Source organism: Canis lupus, chromosome 20 (assembly GCF_003254725.2).
Source record: "Canis lupus dingo isolate Sandy chromosome 20, ASM325472v2, whole genome shotgun sequence".
NCBI classification, from domain to species: Eukaryota; Metazoa; Chordata; class Mammalia; order Carnivora; family Canidae; genus Canis; species Canis lupus.
The window spans coordinates 36,436,194-36,456,393 of NC_064262.1; the positions used below are offsets into that span (position 1 = coordinate 36,436,194).

General features: G+C 49.2%; 1 protein-coding gene across 19 annotated transcripts in view; it reads right to left on the reverse strand.

Annotated features, from left to right (window-relative positions):
* Window positions 1–20,200, reverse strand: part of CACNA1D (calcium voltage-gated channel subunit alpha1 D) — a 302,856-nt gene that overhangs the window by 29,521 nt on the left and 253,135 nt on the right. For 10 of the 19 annotated variants that reach the window (XM_025456187.3, XM_025456178.3, XM_025456183.3 and 7 more), the window contains 9 exons: window positions 15,122–15,166; window positions 14,593–14,721; window positions 11,999–12,064; window positions 10,287–10,378; window positions 9,186–9,345; window positions 8,494–8,621; window positions 8,260–8,356; window positions 5,622–5,724; window positions 4,153–4,254 (listed from right to left, as the gene is read on the reverse strand). In XM_025456187.3, coding sequence (XP_025311972.3) covers window positions 4,153–4,254; window positions 5,622–5,724; window positions 8,260–8,356; window positions 8,494–8,621; window positions 9,186–9,345; window positions 10,287–10,378; window positions 11,999–12,064; window positions 14,593–14,721; window positions 15,122–15,166 — 922 coding nt within the window. The remainder of the gene's footprint in view (window positions 1–4,152; window positions 4,255–5,621; window positions 5,725–8,259; window positions 8,357–8,493; window positions 8,622–9,185; window positions 9,346–10,286; window positions 10,379–11,998; window positions 12,065–14,592; window positions 14,722–15,121; window positions 15,167–20,200) is intronic. The other 9 variants (XM_025456181.3, XM_025456197.3, XM_025456196.3 and 6 more) reach the window with 2 other exon arrangements.

Genomic DNA, 20,200 nt, shown 5'->3' on the forward strand with positions numbered 1-20,200 from the left:
GTCCCCAGATCTGCAGCGGCCCCTGGGCAAGCAGCTTAGGGCCCCAGGACTTGTAGAGACTGAAGGGAGGAAGGGCTGCTGGCCCTCAGGCTTTAGGACAGATGAGCTTGTACCCAGGCCACCCTTCAAGAGTTACAGGCTGATCTGGGGCAAGGGGCTCGTGTTCTCATCTGTAAATGGGGCTACCCCTCTTAGAGGAGCTATGGACGCAACCTGAGATGAGGCCTGGAAAGCACTCGGCTCCATGCTAGGGTGGTCCTAAGTGCCTGGGCTGGAAGACAGGGAGCTAGCAGCCTGCCGACAGTGGCATCCACTGAAATGGATGGTGGAACATGATGGGTTGGGGGCCACCAGGACCCTCTGTTTTCACTAGTGCATCCTGGATGGGGTTCATTTAGTGTCCCTGTATGGAGACTGCTGGGCTGCTGTACACACCTCTCCAACCTTCCCTGTCAGGAGCCACTCAGTGTTACTGAGTAAGAAGATGCCTTGGGGCAGCTGCATTCCTCCCAAACCCCAGTCAAGAAGTCCTGGAGTGGTGTAGGGGCCACCAAAGTGACAAAGGCTCTGGGTAGCATGTGAAACCACATCCTGCATCTGTCTCAGGCTGGTCCAAATGGCCTAATGATGTACTGTCTATGAGCAAGGAGGTGAGAGGTAGACAGACCATTTAGGTCTTGACACTTTACCCCTACTTTGCTCTCAAACTGCCCCTGATTGTGCCCACGGTGCATCTAGAATACCTGTTCTAGCTACCTCTATTCTTGGGCATCCATGTTCCCAGAGGAACTCCACGTGGGTGTCATGGCCTCTTCACCACAGCTCTGAGATAGTGGAGCTGCTTGTTCCCCTCGGCAGGTGGCATGGGGCTGAATGACCTGCCCTGGCAAGTCGAGCTGGGATGTGAGGCCAGGGCAACAGGCTTCTTGAGTGTGGGCTCTCCTCCTTCTCCACATGGCCCACTAGGGCCGCCCAGCTCTGGTTGCACAGACCACCTACTTCTTTAGAGCTGCCTTCCCCAGAGCATAAGTCTCTCTACTGGACTGCATGTAGGAGGTGGGCTCATAGCTGACAACCCTGGGGACCCAAGGGGGACTCTAGTGCCATAGCTGCTCCTGCAGTCCAGGATATCAAATCTTCCCTGTGGGCTCCCAGAAAAAAATCCACTGGGTCTAGAGAAGGCCCAACTCACTCCACACTGGGATGCTTCCTGTAAATGGAGGCCTAATGCTTTTCTCCCTTCAGCTCAGGTGGTGCTGGCCGGGGGCAGCCCAGGGGGCTCCTGCAGGAGGGTCTTGGCTCTCCCTGGCCCAGAACTGGGGGCAGCCAGGTGCTCAGTGCAGAGGGCTGACTGTAGTTCTGCCTGAGTGGCCACTCAGAGCAGAGGCAGGCCACCACTTTGGTCTTCTCCACTGACATGCTAAGCTAATTGAGGCTGGGCTGAGAACAAGCTCTCAAGAGCAGGAAAAAGCAAAGCTAGAGAAGGCTAAAAAAGGAAGGGACAGTAGGAATGGATGCAGTGAGGCTGTTTTGGCTCAGGCTCGGAGAGAAAGAGATGGGGTCAGCTTTTTGCACTCTTCAGGGCAAAAGAGCCAAAGATCTAGGTCAAGGAGTGGAGGCCCAAAGAAAGAACAGCCTCTGGAAGGATAGGGGATTCCTACAAAAAGAGGGAAGAGCCACGACATGGCAGAGACTGAAGAGTGGAGCAGAGAACATGAGCAAGATTTGAAGATGGGCAAGGGGACCACTGAGCACAGGTGATGGAGAGGACAGGCAGGCTGTGCCCAAGACCATAGGCCTCTGCTTGTGATGTCCCGGTGGATGGTGACCTCACACCATCCTGAGCTATCAGGCCTCGTGAGGCCTCTGCTCTGCTGTCATCTGGCCTGTGAGGGGCTGCTTGAGCCTGGTCCTAGGCACTAGGAGCAGCTGGCCTGGCTGGGTCTGCTTCTCTGGCCAGGGTATGGCCTTCGGGATACTGAGCCCCTTGGCCCAGGGAGCTATCCATCTGCTAGCCCAGAAGGCTGACCAAATATCCCCACTTTCCAAGTGTGCCATGATGTGGGCAAAGCTGGGAACCACTGGTCTACTGGAAGGGAAAAGAAGAAACAGAGAACTGGCAAATGCAGGCAGTAAAACCCTGCCCTGCATGCACCTCATTCAGAGTGTGTTTGCAGATGCCTGAGAGTCCCTGCCTTGCTGTGAACCTCTCCAGCGCAGTAGCACTTGGGGTTCAGCCTGGAGGAGCCTGATCCGGGGGACATACTTGGTGACACAGAGCTTCTGCAGCATGCCACCTACTAAGGCCTGCTGCCTTCTCCTTGGGTTTCACTGTGCTTCCTGCTGCCATTTTGGAATAGATGAACACCTGTCATCCTAAACCCTAATCTTTTCTAAGAAATACAGAGAAAAGGCCAGGCCCAGCTATCGGGCCAAGAAAGCAGAAGAATATTTGGCCTTTATTAGAAGGCTAGCAGAGCTAAAAGTTGATCTGTTTTTCCAAGTGAAGGTGCTTACATGGTGAGCCAAACTGGACCTTTTTTTCCTGGTCTAATTAAAAGAAAGCAAGTTTCAGAGTAATGTGACTATGCTTCCCAAGATGTTGGGGGTGAGACTGCTTTATGAAGAAGGCAGCCAGTCAGTAGAGGGGTGCTGGTGCAGGGCCTGGTGGGGAGAGGGAGGGGGGTACGGTTTACCGGGACGCGTGCAGCCGCTATTCTGAAGCATGCATCTAGATTTGAGAAACAGTGTAGGGGAATACGGCTGCCGAGAGATAACCCTGATTCCATGCCACCACCCTAAAACAGAATTGCTTCAGAATATTCTGAAAGACTGAGACTTGAAAGGAATGGAGGCTGCAGAAAAAGCTCAAGCACATTGTTACAACAATTTTAAAAAGCAATTTCTCTAAGCCATGCGAGCACTGGGTGCGCAGCTGCAAGGAAAAGAATGAAACCAAAGAGTCGTTTTAAATGTGCAGTATCAGTTCTCCCGTGGAGGGCCAGGGTACTCCAGGTGGGAGCTCGGAGCTTCCCGTTCTTCGCTTTTCGGGGTTTTGTGCCTATGTGTGTGCGTGCTTGTGTGCTTTCCCTTAATCATTTCTTTGGGGCCGTCTCCCCTTGCTTTGAACAGGTGGCCTGTGCCAGCTAGGGGTGGCCCCCTCCAGCGACAAAAGCTCACACTGCTCTGGCTTCATGCTGAGGAGCAGAGCTGGCTGCCATGCTGCTCTCGCGCTCTCTGTCTCCCAAGAGCCAGAGACTATCACCTTCTCAGAGGGAAAGGCCTCGGCCACCGTCCTGGCCCAGGGTCCTGGAGTCGGCTTCCAGCCCTGAGCCCGACCAATCTCGAAAGTTGCAGGAGCGGGGACGCTAGAAAAGTTTGGTTGGTTACAAAACACACCGAATGCTCACAATGTGCCCAGGGCTAGGGGCGGCTAAAATACTGGGGTGGGGGCACTGAGTGAACGGATCCTGCACCTTTAAAACGTGAAAATAAAATAGTCACAAAACCACCACCTCAACGTCTAAGTCCGGTGCACTTAAACAAAAATGGAAAAAAACGGCATATATATTATATATATGTGCATCATATATATATATACATCTGAAAAAGTTTAGTCTGTTATTTTATGACAAATAACAAAAGGAATAAGCATGCCTGTTAGTTCTGACTCTAAACTCCAGTTAAAGGGACACTTTCGGTAATTACAATGGTAAACTCAAGTCTTGAGATGAACATTTCAAAAATACCATCTTCTGAAAGCTATCCATTTTTTTCTGAGACCTTTTCAACAATATGCTGAAGGATAAATGGAAACTAATTTTAAATATTCCATTTTGGTTGAAGAAATACAAGCTCTTTGTTTTGAGACAGTAAGCTTTTTCTCCAACAGTAATTCTTCTACTGACAAGAAAACCCCTGTCCCAGCCATGTGGGTCTCAGGTCTCCTTCCCCCTGAGGCCTGTCTGGAATGGTCCTCCTGTTACCCCAAATAATTACACCAAAAGGCTGAGGAGCCTTCTCTAGCTATGGGCTCAAATGCTCTAGCGGATACGTAAAGCATTCCGCAAACCCCCTCTTGGCTTGCTGGAGATCCTTGCATTAAAACCAATGCGCTGGCAAAGAACCATTTAGGAAATAGATTGCACTGACCACCAGCTGGAGGGACAACTTGGTCAAGCAGTTTCATGCTGGTTTTCTTCCAGATTTTCTTTATCACAGCTCGGAGTTCCTCATTAGCTTGTTCCAGGTTCCCTGAATTCAAAAAGCAGGAAGAGAAAACAAGACTTGCTTCTACTACCCAGCCCTCCTATCTGTTCCCACAAGGGCCACTTCCCTCCCAGCATGGCCTGGAGCAGAGCCCTCAGACAGGATGGGGCTCCCCCCTTTCCCACCTAACTCTCCAGTGGGGGTCATAGGTAAATAGTGGGTAAGCCTTCCACCAGGCAGTCACTCCATGGTGGGAACAGCCATGTTTTATTCTGGAATTCAGGCCTATGCAGGCTGACCACAGCCAAGACCCACTCCCACCCACTGCCCCCAATCAGAATGTCTTCTATTTGCTGCCTGTTCTAAACCCTGCCTCCACCTATGAAGATCAGATTAAATTTCTCCCAAATGAGACTCTCAATTCCTACTGCATGTCTTCATCAGCACCACAAAATCCTGGTCTTTTATTACATCGGCTGATGCCTGTCTCCTCAGCTAACCTGTCAGTACCTAAGACCATCCTGCCTTCTGCATCTCCTGGGGATGCTGGCCGGGGCCAGGTTTGTGTTGTGGTGAGGGGCACCCTGCCAGGGGACCCTGGGAGCCTGGAGAGACTGGCTTTGTGGAAAGGTACACCTAGCACCTCACCTAGCACTGTGGGGCTGCTAGTAGACAGCTGTCTGCAGATGGCAGTGGTGCCCTGCTGGCCTCCCCTTCCCTCTCATCCATGAAGTGTGGCAAGAGTTGGCTCCTTCACAGTATTTACTTTCCCACCTCCTGTCACTCCTCAGCTTGCTGCAACGTGCATCCTGTTCCACCTCTCAAGTCATCACTGAGCCGACCCCAGTGGCCAGGTGCCGGGACTCTATGGACCAGAGCTGAGTATGGCCGTGAAGACCACTCTGGCTTGACCTCAGCTGGGGAGACACTGCTGCTAACAGTCCTCAAGCGCCAGCTATGTGCTCACATGGCACAGAGGCTCCTGCAGACATCCTTTCATCTCGTCCTCAGGACTTCTCCTGATGGAGGCATACCTGTTCCTTCTCAATAGAGAGAGAAGCTACGGCTCAGCACCAAGAAATCCCTCTCTAAAGCTCGCACAGTAGAAAGGGACAGCTGGAGTGAATGTGTTTGTGGTGGTCCCATCTCTGCCCTAATCCCTCTATTTCTCCTGCTATGTAGTGAGCCGTAGCAGGAGTCACTGCAAGACTTTCTGGGACAAAGTGAAGCATAAGGGCAGGCAAGAAGGGATGAGGAAGGCAGGAACAGCCAGCTGGCCCAGCACTCACCGCCACCCTCTCCTTCCCCAGGACTTCCCCTTCAACAAGAAAGGGCCCAGAAGGGAGAACACAAGGTGGGATAATGGCATCCCTCCCGTCTTGTACCACCTGTCCTGTCTTGGGGATGCTCACCTTCTGTCTTGATTTTAAGAGCCGTTCGAACCAAAGCAAACAGGGTTGCATTAAACATGACTGTCCCATCACTGTTGAGAGGCATGTTCATGGCAACTAGTCTCTGTAACAGAAAGAAGTTTCTCAACGGAAGGCAAATGATGGATAATGGCCATGCCCCTTTTAGGTGTTTATTCTCTGTTTATTCCTCACCTCCTACTAGTCAACACTTAGTTCAATTCAACCACTCCTTGGGGAGCACCTAGCATCTGGAGGGACTTGGAGCTGACACAGATCAAAGCTTTAGTCGTGAAACACACATGCTGGCACGCGGATGGTGTGCTTTGCTTGTTTTTAACTCCGACTATTTAAGACTTGACTATTCAAGCACTCTTCTCTCCCTCCTCTTCTGGGGTCAGGCCTCCATTCAGGGCATATCCTTAAAGCCATCATGAGGATGAGACAATAAACCAAGTATGACAAGGCAGGCACAGGGCCTAGATCCTCACTATTCCCAACACAGGGAGTGTCCCTTAGGGACACTGGCGGGACCATAGTGTACTGTTTCCCACAAGCCCACGTGGTTGGTCTGGTATTTCAGAGCAGGACCCCCCACTTCCCACTTCTCTCTTCTGGTCCCTCGAACAGCACCATGGGGGGCTAGGAGGGGGCTTGAGGGAGTGACACCTCCCTTGCAAATGCAGATGGCACACCTAGCTGGGATTAAGGGAGATCATGGACTCTTTCAGGGGATGCCTGGCACGTGCTCAGAGCTAAGTAAGTGGTACTTGTAATGGTCAATGGTTCCATATATGTCTTATTTTGGGCTGGCAAGGTGTCCTAAGAGATTTTTTATTTTATTTTTTTTTATTTTATTTTATTTTTTTTTAATTTTTATTTATTTATGATAGTCACAGAGAGAGAGAGAGAGGCAGAGACATAGGCAGAGGGAGAAGCAGGCTCCATGCACCGGGAGCCTGATGTGGGATTCGATCCCGGGTCTCCAGGATCGCGCCCTGGGCCAAAGGCAGGCGCCAAACCGCTGCGCCACCCAGGGATCCCCTAAGAGATTTTTTAAAACATCTTTTCTCTTCCCTATTAAGGGACTGGAATCTTGTGTTCGCATGACTCATCCCACCTATGTTTCTAGTCCTATTACCAATCACGCCTGTCTCCAGACAGGCAGCCAAGATAGCCTGCGTGTCCATTTGCTTTTCCTGGCAAGTTCCTGAATCAGCAAAAGAGACCACGCTGTGCCTCAAGAATACTTAGATCTTTTATATAAAAGGGTTTGGAAACGTAAACACAAAACGACAGCCATGAGCTGGAACCAATCTTGTTCTTGGAAAGCAGAAAAGAGGTTGGTACTGGAAAATTTCTGGAAAAAGGCAATTTCTGTGGCTATTCTTCTGTACCTTCATCCAGAGTCCAAGCTACAGAGATGTAAAGACATGGGCAAAGACCTAGGTCCTTGGGGTTTTCTGGACTTTTAGGGCAGAGAACAATGAGTTCATCTCCGAAGATTTCTTTGAAAGCCTGAAATACATTTCAGACTCTACTCTGGTTACCTTGGGTTCTGTCTAGAGCTGGTCCAGCACCACTGGATTGGTAAAACCCCTGAACCAAGAGTCACCTCGGGCCTCTGGGGAGAGATGACCAGCTGCTGTGGGGACTGGCTGGATTTCTAGGGGTTGCTGTGGGGACCAGCTGGATTTCTAGGATTTCTAGTTGTAGTAAGCAAATCTTGCATGTCTCTTTCAGAAAGGGGAATTCTCTTTTGTTGCTTTGCTGACTCAAGGTGGTTCCCTGGGAGCTCCATGGAAGGAGAACAAATCTCAGCTAGAGCTCACAGACAGCATAGTCTGGTGTGAAAACTACAGAAGTGGGCTATAGGGGTGGGATGGGAGATCTGAACCCAACCCTGAGAGGCCACTGCTGATGCCTGGCTCACAGAGATAGGCACTCTGGCAGCAGAGGGGTGTGCAACCATGTCCACTGTTACTCAAGCTAGGACATAGCCAGGGCCCTACATCTTCTCCATTCTACTTCCAAAGCAGACCTTTTAGCTGTGCCCTCCTTTGTCCCTACTTCCACCGCCCTCACTCTGGCTCCCATTACTTTACACTAAGACTCCAATAGCACTCTGGGTGGTCTCCGTTTTACTCCCCCATTGCAAAGGTGGAACTTCCCTCCGTGAAACTCTTCTCATGCTTCTTTTGTAGGATTCAGCATGGCAAAGGCAGCTCCTTGGAGCTGCACTCAGCTTGCATCTAGAGTCCTCTGCCACTTTCTTTTATGTTCCAGCCACACCAGTGACTCCCCATTTGGCACCATGATAGCCATTCCCCTACCTCTGCATGTGAGTTCTCTGTGTTCCCTTTCTAGAGTGCCCTCTTGCTTCTGTCTTTCTGGACCTGATGCAAATGGCCACCTGCCCAGTGACAAATTACATAATTCCCTTCCTATTCTTATTCTTGGCTGATAGGGTGTCCTAAGAGTTACAAATCTGATAGCTCCTCAGGACAGGAACCGCGTATTATTCATCTCGGCATCCCCAGCGCACCTGATGGAAGGCTCAGCAGAATGTCAATGAGTGTTTGTTGAATGAAGCAGGGAGTCCCTGCAGGGAGGCCATAAGACATACAAACAGGATGCTTACCTTACAGGCTACTCTGTGTGGGCATAATTTCCCAAACCCCAGGGGAGGCTGGATGCGTCGGAGCAGAGTGACCACATCAAGGTGCTTGATCCTTCCTCTGGAAACAAAGTATAGCACGAGGTACAGGGAAGTGCTGGCTGGCCTATACTTTCAGTCCATCCCACTTCCACAAAAATCACAGTCAACACTCCAGAAATGGCCCACACAAGTCACATGGAAGCCTTTTCAACTTACTTTGCCTCAGGGTCATATTCTGACCATATTCTTTTGAATTCGTCTAAATGGTGAGGCCCTAGAATGGACCAGTCCCGAGTCAGATAATCAAAGTTGTCCATGATGACAGCCACAAACAGGTTGATGATCTGAAAAAGCAAATCAGAGCAAAGCTGCTTCATCTATAGTGGAAAGGATGGGGTTAGACTCTGGTAAGGGCCTCCTGATTATAAGGGTCAAGAAATATTTGGAACCCATTTCTCTGAGAAAGGCTGTAAAAACTTTCTTTCTGGAGAACATTTAAGAAAAAGATACGCTTCCAGCTTTCCAAAATGGCCTTCGTATAGTCCCAGGGAAAGGCAGGAGGGCACACTACAGTTTTATAGTTTTGTTGCCACCAAATACCTCACACTGTTAAGTCACAGCTATGTGCAGTGGCTTTGGAAACTGCTATAAAGACACCAGCAGCCTTAAGAAGCTGGGGTGGTGACTGTCCCAAGCCTGTTAGTGAGCCTCAAAGCTCTGCTCACAAAGAAGGTGCCAGTAACACACAACACTGTTGAAGCAAGACCTCCGATGGCCAAATGAAGTTGAGAGTGCTCATCAACATACAACACCCCACAGCAATTCGATGGGGGCAGCATCCAAGGTCTGAGTCCCCAATGCCACACAGCATCTGTCGGTTGAGAAAGGGAGCTATCGTGATCACCTACCAGAAATGCGCAGAGCATGTAAAAACTGATGAAATAAACAATGGCAAAGTTGCTCCCACATGTGTACTCCTCCCCAGGGTTATAGTCTGACTCGGGGTCACAGAGCTTCCCCGGGAGACAGGCCAGCATGATCTCCTGCCAGGCTTCACCCGTGGCACACCTTGTTCGGATTAAGAAGAGAAAGGGCTTTAGTAGAGGAAGGAGAGATTTGAAGGTTAGACCTTCACGATATTTTGAAGAATTTTTTTTTAAACAAAACTTTTAATTACAGCAAAAGATAAGTGATTTGGGGAAAAGCCAGGTTAAATTAGTGAAAACTCCTAAATTGAAATTCCTACTTATTTTCAAATGCAACTTCTCGGAGTAAGTAGAGGCGCTCTGATACAGCTCCTTTTGATTTAAGATAATCATTTGATACAAGCACATTAATTCTTTCTGTAAAAATGGATGTTTTTATGTCTTCTTCAAATGCTCATGCTACAATCTTAAAATAATTATTGTTTTTAATGACCTAACACCTGACAGTCTGATTAGATCCCCATTCAACTCTGTTGAAAGCAAAGAACTGAAAACTACCAAACAGCAAATAACTTGCTATTCAATCACGAGAATCATTAGAAATTACCTGTATAATTTCTAGAAAGTTATCTCACGTCAAGATACCTTGTTTACAAAGTTCATTAACTGGGGTTAAAAACAATCCTTTAAAATCTGAAACTGTGCATCTTGGATATTCTCAGTTGTCTGTGCAAAGGCCTTTCTGTTCTTGCTAAATTTCCATACTCCTGGTTGTGGAGTATGGAAAGTGCATGCTCCCATGCATAAGCGTGTATCCTACCATTTTCCTGGTGGCCTTGGCAGACCTACTAGCTTCCAAAGGGCTAACCCTGAAGCTGGCCACAGCCTGAATGACCACAGTAGTTTCACAGTCCAGCGAAACTCCTCTGTGACTAAAATAATGTCTCTGTTCAAGAATACAAAACAAATATAATAAGCCATCGTGATCAACCAGGAGAGGCTACACTGCTGTAACAGAGCACATGTCCTGTGTCACTCTGGAACCCAGAGCCAGAGAGAGATGCCCTCGTGGTACTCAGTCACCTGAAGAGTAGCAGCACCGCCTGAGGAAAGGTCTGGAAATTGTTGTTCCTGTTGATCTGGTTGTTATCTCTCATAGCAACCTTTCCAAACATCTAGGTGGAGAAATTATTAGGGAAATAAAGATTTTGTCAAAAAATAAAAAATAAAAATGCCCTCTCCCCCCCAAAAAAACTATCCATGAAACATATTCCACATGTGAATTTAGAACTAACAAAAGCTCGATCATCACCCAGTAGGGCTTTCTCGTAGTGCTTGGCACTTCATTCACTTAACATGCGCCACTGGGAGCACGGTGCTGAGGTCAAGCATCCCTCACCTCAGGGAATTCCTACTAGGCAATCAGCCAGACAGCCCCTCCTGGTGAAAGCTGGCATGATCCAGCTGGACAGGGAGGCACATAAAGTATCTGCAGTCAGGGGCTGGGGGCAGGAAAGGTCCTCTGGAGGAGTGACACTTAAGGCTCAGAACTGAAGGCAAAATGGAAGCTAGTCAGGTGACAAGGAGGGTGAAGTGTTCGGGCAGAGGAAGCACTGCCTGCAAAGGAGCAGAGCTGACATGGCCCAGGAGCTCCAGGAAATAAAAAGAGAACATGATTGTGCACAGACAACACATCAGGCTGCAGAAAAGCGTGGGGGCCAGTGAGCCACAGAAAGGAGAGTGGCCTTTCCTCTAAGGGCAAGGGGAATTTAGCTGTGGGACTTGCAGAAGAGTAGACCATTTTAGAAGAGCCTGGCAAAGCCTCCTGAGCGAACCGGTGATGGGGTGTGCAGGGCAGCTTGCAGTTCCCTGAGACAGCTCTTGTTTTGTAGAACATCAGGCATACAAGATCATTTGGGGGCACACAGCAGCCCATCCTGAACTACAGGGGGTCAAGTACGTCAACTCCTTGTTCCTAACTCCCAAATACATCCCCAGTGAAATGCAAATGTTTCTATGCCTTCAGATAAGTAAGCGCAGCCACCTCTCTGCCTCTGGAATCACCCCATCACCCTACTCTTTGACACTCACAAGCCCCCTTATCTGAAGGACAGCATCCCAAACAGCAGAGCATGTAGCAGAGAGACCCCCCCAGGAGGGTCCAGCAGGCTGCTCTCTGTCTCCCTCTCCTCCTGGAAGCTGTGCCTCCCCTGTGAGGGCTCAGCAGTGAATGAAGCCAAATCCCTTTTCACACCCCTGAAGAAGTGGGGAAGAAACCCTTCAGCCTTGGTCACGGACAACCTGGCTTCGTGGTTCTTTGTTAAAGGGCAGCTACCAATCCCTGTAATGGTCCCAGTTCAGCCCTTGCCGTAGCATCTGGGAGCAGGTGATTTCAAGCAAGGATCTCATCTGGTTATGATAAAACATAACTTTCCAGACTGTCAACAGATTTCTGTAGCATTAAATATCTTCTTAGTGGCATTGATACAGCAACTAGAACAATTACGGCTATTCTGTAAATGTGGCATTTCCTGTTGCTGAAACCAACTGTGGGTTTTCTTAGTCAGTTGAGTTTTCCAAGACTCAGATTAGGGGTGAGGAGCACCAATAAACCCAGCCCTCCATGGCATGTCCCAACCTCTCCTGGCTCTTCTGAGCCTGGCTGTCCCTGGCACGGGTGCCTTCCTGGAAAATCAGGACACTGTCTTTCCATTCCACCTGGTCAAGGCACATCTTGCCACAGATCTGGTGCTACCCAGCAAAGGGGACACAGGGAGAAAGTGGCTGGTGCTTACCTGCATGCCGATAACCGCGTAGATGAAGAACAGCATGGCTATGAGGAGGGCGACATAGGGCAGAGCCTGGAAGAGAGGAAGCACTTGGCTCAGTGCCCAGCCTCTCCCCCTTCCCCCCCACTGTGACTGCTCAGGTGCAGAATGAAGACCCCACATAGGTCCACAAGCTTCTCTTGTTTGGGCTATACTGAAAGGATGTCGATAGTGAAGGAGGACTTTTTAAACCCAAGCCCATGACAATAACTTCAGTCCTGAGTATAAGATCCACACATGCACCTTGTGTTACAAAGCTATGGGCAGGATGTGCTTTCCACCATCATTAACAGTGGCCCCTGACCCTAAATAGTGTCAAGGCAGACATATTACCCTCACAATAATGTTTACATGCATCACTGGACTACTTTGTGAAATTATCATAATTGATCAAACCATTCCCATTCCAGAACACTGGATATTTAGATTGCTTCCACTTTCTTTTGTGGGGATGTCTGGGGTAGGAGTGAGGGGCTATTGTAGATCACATTGCAAAGGAACATCTTTGTGAAAAACCACCCATGTCTGCTTAAGGTGAAGTCTTAGGAGTGAAATTACTGAGGCCAAGGGAAAGAATCACTTTCTGGCTGCTGCTGTAGAAAGCAAGACATCTTTCTTAAAATGCACACTTTCTGAAAAAATGAGAGTTGAGGGTTGGGTCAGGGAAAAGAAAAGGAGCTAGCCCCAGCTGGTCACCAAACCTGGGCTCTCCTTAAGAACATTAAATACAGGTGTATGTGTGGGGTCAGACCCCTGGTCCTCTCATCCTTGTTCCTCAACTACTTTCCTAGGACATTTTGTATGACCAAAGATGTCCACACGCCTTGCATACCTCTAGGTAGTGGCCGGATTGCTGAACTTCATGCCAAGCACATATGATTAAAGCATCTACTTTCTCTTTTATCCACAAAAGGTCATCAGAAAGTCAGTGGCTACAAACCTTTCTGCTGTGTTCCAACTCGGGATCTGTGACTGCTTGCCCAGCCTGGTGCAACAGCACCATCCTGACAGCTGACCGTGGGATCAGAGCCCAACAGAGGGAGTCCCAGGCTTTCCTCACCATAAACATACCTATAATGCATTTTCTTCCTAGATTACTGAATCTTTAAGAATTCTATTGGCACTGTTTCTCAGTTTTTGTGAACTACCACTCTATGCAATGAATTTCTTTACACTGACCAAACTTTTAAAAAGAAAAGGTTTAGTTTAATTTAAAAGTAAGTATGAAGAGGTGCCTGGATGGCTCAGTAGGTTAAGCACTGGCTTTTGGCTCAGGTCATAATCCCAGAATCCTGGGGTCAAGCCCCATGTCAGGCTCCCAGCTCAGTGGGGAGTCTCTTCTCCTCTCCCTCTATTTCTGCCTCTCCCCCTGCTTGTGCTCTCTGTCAAATAAAATATTTTAAAAAATGACATTAGTGCACAAGTATATTCTATTTTTGTAGCAGTTCATTCACAAACTTTGGTTCTCTATATTATAACAAGTGTCTGGGATTTGATCCTTTACTGAGACCAAGGCTCACATGAGGTCCCACTTGCCCTCCCCCAGGGCTGCATTCCCAGTTCTTCCCCCTACCTCAGGTCCCCTGCCAGGAGCTGTGATATCCTTTCTTTGAGTTTTTGGATCTATGCCCTTCCCCAGTGCCATCCCTTTCCTTTATGTGTTAAAATCCTACCCGCTGCAGAAAAACGTTCCTCGGGATGTTAACACCAGTTACCTCAGAGGTGGTGGGCTTGGCTTGAACTCTTTCTTTATATGTCTCTGATTAGATTCATTCGCCAATGTGTTTATATCAAATTAAAAATAGAGAAAGATTCATGATTCACTTTCTAATGTTTATACATAGCTACAAATCCCCTACATAGGTGAATGTTTTAAATGAGAATCTGTACCCGATCTCTGGTTAATTCAGTCTGGAAGACTAGACTATCTGGGGTGGACTACTAGAAGGTACAGGAGAAGTCAGGTCAGTACTGATTCGGGAATAGGAATCTCTGCAGCAGCCTGCAGAGTCACAGATGACAAGTGAGGCCTGGCTTATGCCCAAATGTCCTCAATACTGTGATCCTTCCCGGCACTGGGTAACGCAGAGATTGGTGATGGAGTGCTGGCTCAGGTAGGAAGGTTCTCTGGTTTGTACGCAGACTGGCCAACAGTTAGGGCCGTGGCAGCCTTAGGAGGAGGAGCTGTCCTGGCAAGAGGCTGTTTGGTTTACAGGGGATCTGCTGGGACCTGTCCTCTCTTGGATGTCACCATCCATCACTGGCCATTCCGGGGAGGACTGCATCCTCCCCAGAGGGGCTTGGAGGCTCACTATCTCTATCAGTCTTAGAAGCTGATACAGCTGTGGGTCCTTACTGCCTTGTCTCCTTTAAGCAAATAATCCTGTTTGATTCACCAAGTACGGCTGGGTCAGGTGTCTCTGGTGTTCCACATCCTCTATTGACCTACTGGGTCACAGTGGCCATGCAGAAGGGAGTCCGGATCCTCCACAACAGAGGACACTCACTGGCTCACATGTGATCTTCAAGAGCAACAGAGAAGCCCCCGGCCTGGCTCTTACCTGAAAGGACTTTATAAAAGTCCACAGCAACGTCCGGATGCCTTCCCCCCTGCTGAGAAGTTTCACCAACCGCATCACTCGGAAAAGACGGAAAAAGGTGATGGAGATTCTATTGCTCTCTTCAGAGTTCTGAAGGGTTATCATGGAGAGGTCAAACCCAATGCAAAGTAGAACATGCAACACTTTCAGAAAAACAGCAACAGATGCAAACAAAGGTGACGGAGGTAAGAATTGAAGATGTGTTTCTAGGGCCTTTTCACCTTGAAAAGCATGATATGAAAGGAAGAGTTCCATGCTAACAACACAGGGCTTGGGGAACTGCGTCCACACAGCACATGCATGTCCAAGTGGTCGAGTGTGTTAAGAGGAAAACGCCGGGCTGGTCAGGAAGATTGGACACTGATGATGAATGCAAACCACTGCAGACACCGTTTTGGAAGGACAATCATGGAGAATACAGAAACACTAGTGGGAGACTCAGCATGGTCAAGGAAAGACCCAGCCCCGGGGGACTCGTCACTGATCTTACCCCGGGTGTGGCGGTTGGGACAGGGACATTTTCACTTTCAGTTGGCTTTAAGAAATCAAAGATTGAAAATGTGTTAATGAATGGAAGGGAAGCAGTGGTTCAGAAGGATGGGCCCCTCCCCACTTTTTTTTTTTTTTTTTTTTTTTTTTACACAAACTTGTGGTTGGTGTCTTAGGACAACACGGTTGCTCCCTCCCTGAGACAATGCCAGGGGCTCTGCCTAGACCTGGACTGGAGGGTGGGAAGCCTTTGACATGGGGTCAGATGCACTATTACCTAATTCACATCCCAGAGCATGATGCTCTGCAGCTGGCAGGCATTCAGTAAACGAGAATGTTGCAAGACCTCAGTTGTCCCCAAAGACATGCAGGGTGGGCCTCTGCTTCTCACGGGCAGGCTAGTTCTCTTTGGTGTGGCAGGACTGTGGGTCCGGGTAACTAATTGCTCTGCAGCAGGCCATTCCTAACCCTGGGGAACAGGAGTCGTCTACCAAAGAGGCCAAACAGAGTGGCACCTGCCCGCACCCCACATACTCCTGAGCCACAGGCCTGGGCATGGAGATGGGTAAACCAAGTCAGCGTGAGTGGGAGAGGGACCAGTTTCCCCACTAGCCTTCAATGCCAGCCTACAACTCAGACAGTTGTCAGAGAAGACAGTGCTCAGCCCTATGGGGCTCCTGGGAAGCAGCAGCTTAGGACTGGCTTGCCCTGAGTTTCTGCACTTCCACCTCATCTGAGGTCTGGCTGGGCACCTACAGCTTGGGCCCCAGGGAGCTGAACCAGTGTTTATCACCCTGTGGGCACCAGCCTCCCCTTCAGGCAGGGTCCTTGCTTCACTCAGTGCCTAGCACAGAATCTGGCACTTATTAGATGTTCAGCATTTAAAAGAATGCAAAGAAGTTGTAAGCAAGCTCTAACAAACAGGAGGCATCTTTAAATTAAATAGTAAGGGCTGAACAAGAGACAAGGAATGACAGCCTCTCTGTTCCCTTTAGGAGGGTCCCCTCCACTGAAGCAGCTGGTCTACCTGGTAACCAACAAAGGAATGAGCCTTCTCTGGTTGGGGGCCTAGGACTGCTGAGTGTTTCCCAGGGTTTCTAGGGAGCCTACTACTGGCGTTTCTGCACAGTTAAGGGAGGTATGCACACACATAGATGCGCACACTAATCTGAGGGGTTCTCCTCCCTGGGGATATAGGGAAAGTAAAGGGCTCCATTCTGAACTCTCATTAACAGCTGCCTCCTGAGACCTAACATAAAATTCATGGAAAATAAGAAATGGGGCACATCCTATCACAAGTGAAATTCAGCAATGTGATGACAAACCCAGGACTAACAGGTTCTGATAGGGTTACAAAGGGGTCCCTGATTCACCCAGGATACTGAGAAGGCAAACCTTCTAATGGCATGGTCCAAGCCCTGTCACTGTCTTTATCTTCCTCTTCTTTTCTCTCGCCTCAAGACAAAGAGCATCTCCTTAAAGGGATGGATGATGGTTTTAACTCATGACTCTAACAAACGGAGGAATTACTTTTCCAAAGTTTTGTTTTCCAATCTCCCTAAGACTGTGTACATGAGGCTTTTGGGTATCCCCCATGCAGCTGGAGTGTGAGGGTGTGTGAGCATGTGGGGGTGTGTGCATGCATGCCTCCACTTGACTCCACTTGCCTATGCTCAAGGGGACTGGGGTGTGTGTGTAGGACAGAGCGCTGTATGGTTGTACTTTTGAAATGTCCATAACTTGTGTGTTAGACCTGCAAGCATAAGAGGGTTGTTGGTCAGGGAAGATATTCTCTGGCTACAATCTGGCCCCAGCCCCCTTCTGCTTGTCCTCCCCATCCCATTTCAAGTCTGATGGACTTCTCAGCAGCCCCTCCCTCACGATATGGGAAAGTCAGCAGCCAAACTGACATTTCAAGTACACAACTCTTTTCCAACTGATACCCTTGAAGTATGACAAATTTTGAACTATGAACTTGAAACCCTGAATATTCTTTAAAAAAAAAAACAAAAACAAAAAGGAGAACAAGGCAGCTTTTGTGGAAGGACATGTTGGCACAACATGCAGAAAGGAAGGAAAGAACAAACAGCAAACCAAGCTACGTGCACCCCCAGTGCAGCCTGTGACACCTTCTTCCCTCAGTGCCATGCTGGGCAGGGAGCACTTCTACAGGGGAGGATGCTGCTGGCAGCACTGGGGGATGGTGCAAGTTGCCAAAATATCTTACAGATCAGAAGGACCCTGAAGACGGCTTTGCTCAAACTAAAATTGCCTGCCAGATGCAAAGGGCAGGCTAGCTATCACCCTGGGCTGCCCATTCCAACTTCCTGGGGATCTTTTGCAGAATCTGATGCCCAGGTCACACCCTAAGGATTCTTATCTAATAGGGCTGGGTGGTGCCAGAGCTTTAGGAGTTTTAAAAAGTTCCTAGGTGATTCTAAGGTGCTGCTCAAATGGGGAACTGCAAGTCCTAAGCCAGGGAAACGCTGGGCACATCTTCAGGTGATCACTCACACCAGCAAATTCCTTTTAGGTCTGGATTTGCCACACAGAGGGAGGGCCCCTAGAAAAGCCCACTTAGGCTGTTACAGCTGAGCAGTGGGTTCTTTTGGAGTTGATGAGAGCTCAGAACCTGGACAATACAAACAGGCTAACCACATCCCCATCTTGCCCACAGCACATGGAGGGGGCCTGGAAACACAGAAGGCTTTGGAGGGTGCGGTTGGAATGTGGGTGAGCTGATGCCCTACATGATCCTGGGATCAACTATAGGATGCCCTCCAAGGTGGAGACTGGGAGAGGGTTCACTTCCTGGGTACTTTTCCAAAGACAGCCAACAGGGCTCTATGGTCAAGTCCTCAGTAGAGGAGATTCCAGTGCTTGGGCTAGGGGCCCACTGTCTTCAGCTGGGTACCCCATGAGGAGATGTCCCTCAGCCCCAGGAAGCCAAACTGTATGCCAGGGTCCAGAAGGCTCCCTAGATCCCTGGGGCTCTCCTGATGTCCCCTCTAGCCCCTTCACACAGGGCTCCCAGGCAGGCCTCGAGATGCAAGCCTGGGGCCAGCCCTCAGTAACTACAGGAGCCAGACAAGCCCTGAGCTTCCCAAGTACAATCAAAGAGACCAGTCTGCACCTGCTGTATTAATTCCCATCTCTTCTTGGAAAGGCTGAAATAATGTCATTTTCCACTTCAGATAGGAAGCAAACCAGCATCCCAGAACCAGTTAACTCAAGGTGTCCTGAAGAACCTTTTTTTTTGGGGGGCGGGGCGGGGGGGCAGGGGCTGAGGGGAGCCTCCCTTTGGCTACTTCTAACCTGGCACGTAACACTTCTGGGAGGTAAGTCTTCTGTATACGGGAATGCTGAGCCTGTGTCCAGAAAATCAGTGACCTGGTCCCTGGAAAAGGGCTGGCATCTGGAATGGAGGGCTGAGCAACTAGAAGCTGAGCACAGTTGTTGGTCACTTGGTCCACACTGGGTACCTGACAGGTCAGGGAAAATTCTTGGGTCCCTGAGAGTGAGCTCCTTACTAACTTTTCACATGCTCTTCAGTTAAGAACAAGGCAGTCATGGCTTCTGCATAAGTATTTTGCCTTCCCAGCAATAATGATAGTGGGAAAGGACTCAGTGCTGGCAACAGCCACTGCCCAGGTTAGAGAGAGTGGGGTGCTGGGTCATTTTACCATTTGAGACACCAATAGGCATCCGAGGGTGAGCAAAGGCGAGCCTGCCAATCATCATCTGACATTTTAGCAGCTTGATGATGTTATGACCAGATGTGATAAACACAAATCTGTGAGAGTCATCAAACCATGATCAGAGGGGGTGGGTGGGAGGGTTTGTAGGGTGGGGGCAGCAGGGGAGGGTTGGGCAGGGCATCAAGCAGGAGAACAGAAAGGGCCATCCAAAATGTTTTTTACAAACAGTACAAACGCAAGCTAGATTTCTCACTTGCAGGCCAGATCAATCATTCTTGAAGACTGTTGGCAAGCCACACAGCCAAGTGTGACTGACCAAGATGGCCAGGATGGCCCTGGCCCAGACTCCAGGTGGAGACTGGGATCCAGCGGATGGGAAACAATTTAGATGACCATGACCCATAAATAGCACACCCTGTGAAACTCAGTGAAAACCAAAGGTGGGGAAGCCACAAACAAGTATACAGTCTTTAAAGTGCTTTTGCTTTAACAACGACATCACCGTATATATGTTTATATATACTTGCCGCTACAATTTTCTAAAAATAAAACCAACATGAAAATCAATTAGGCAACAGAAAAGAAAGATCAACAGAGGTTGGGGGAGAGAGCACAGCAAGTTAAATATTGCAAAAAATGATGACTTATCACAGCTAAAAACAGCCAACATGGACGAAGGGTGTTCAAGCTGAGCTGACCCAGGAGCTTGGGGAATAGGGCCAGCAAGGGACAAGATGTGCGTTGCTCCTCTAGGGAACTTGGCACGTGTGGGAGAGAGGGCTGGAGGAGCTAACAGCCCCACCATTAACAGCTATACCATCAGAGGTGAAGGACATCCAGTCTCTTTCATCTTTGCGCCACGGCCTGCGAACTATATGTGCCTGGGACACATGTGTTGAGAGACTGAATAAATGAGAAGGTGGCTTTGAGCATTCATCCCACACTGCGGCCCAGCCCAGAACTGCTGAAACCCCTCAAGGGGTTGTACCCGCCCCGGGGCGGACAGCTGGCTTTGCCACCAGCCGAGGGAGCCTTTGTCTCAGGCTTTATCTAACCAGGGGAAAAGTCACTGACTAGAAAATGGCATGAGAACGGTCACCAGTGTGATTTTGAAAATCTGACTGGATGTCAGAAATGGGCCTAATGAAAGCCTGTTTTGTGCAGAAGCCTCAAAGTCAAATGGTAACTAGAAAGGTTCAGTGTGGGTTTTTGTACCTCTGCAGCTTTCCTGACGGATGAAACATGAAGCAGGGTATGTCTGAGGCACTGATGAGCAAGGCTGGGCCGGAGGGGACGGGCACAGTGTGCTTCTGCCCCCAGCATATGGAGGGGCAGCCGGGAAGCTGGGCGCGTGCTGTCAACTGAGGGCACCAGTGCCACAC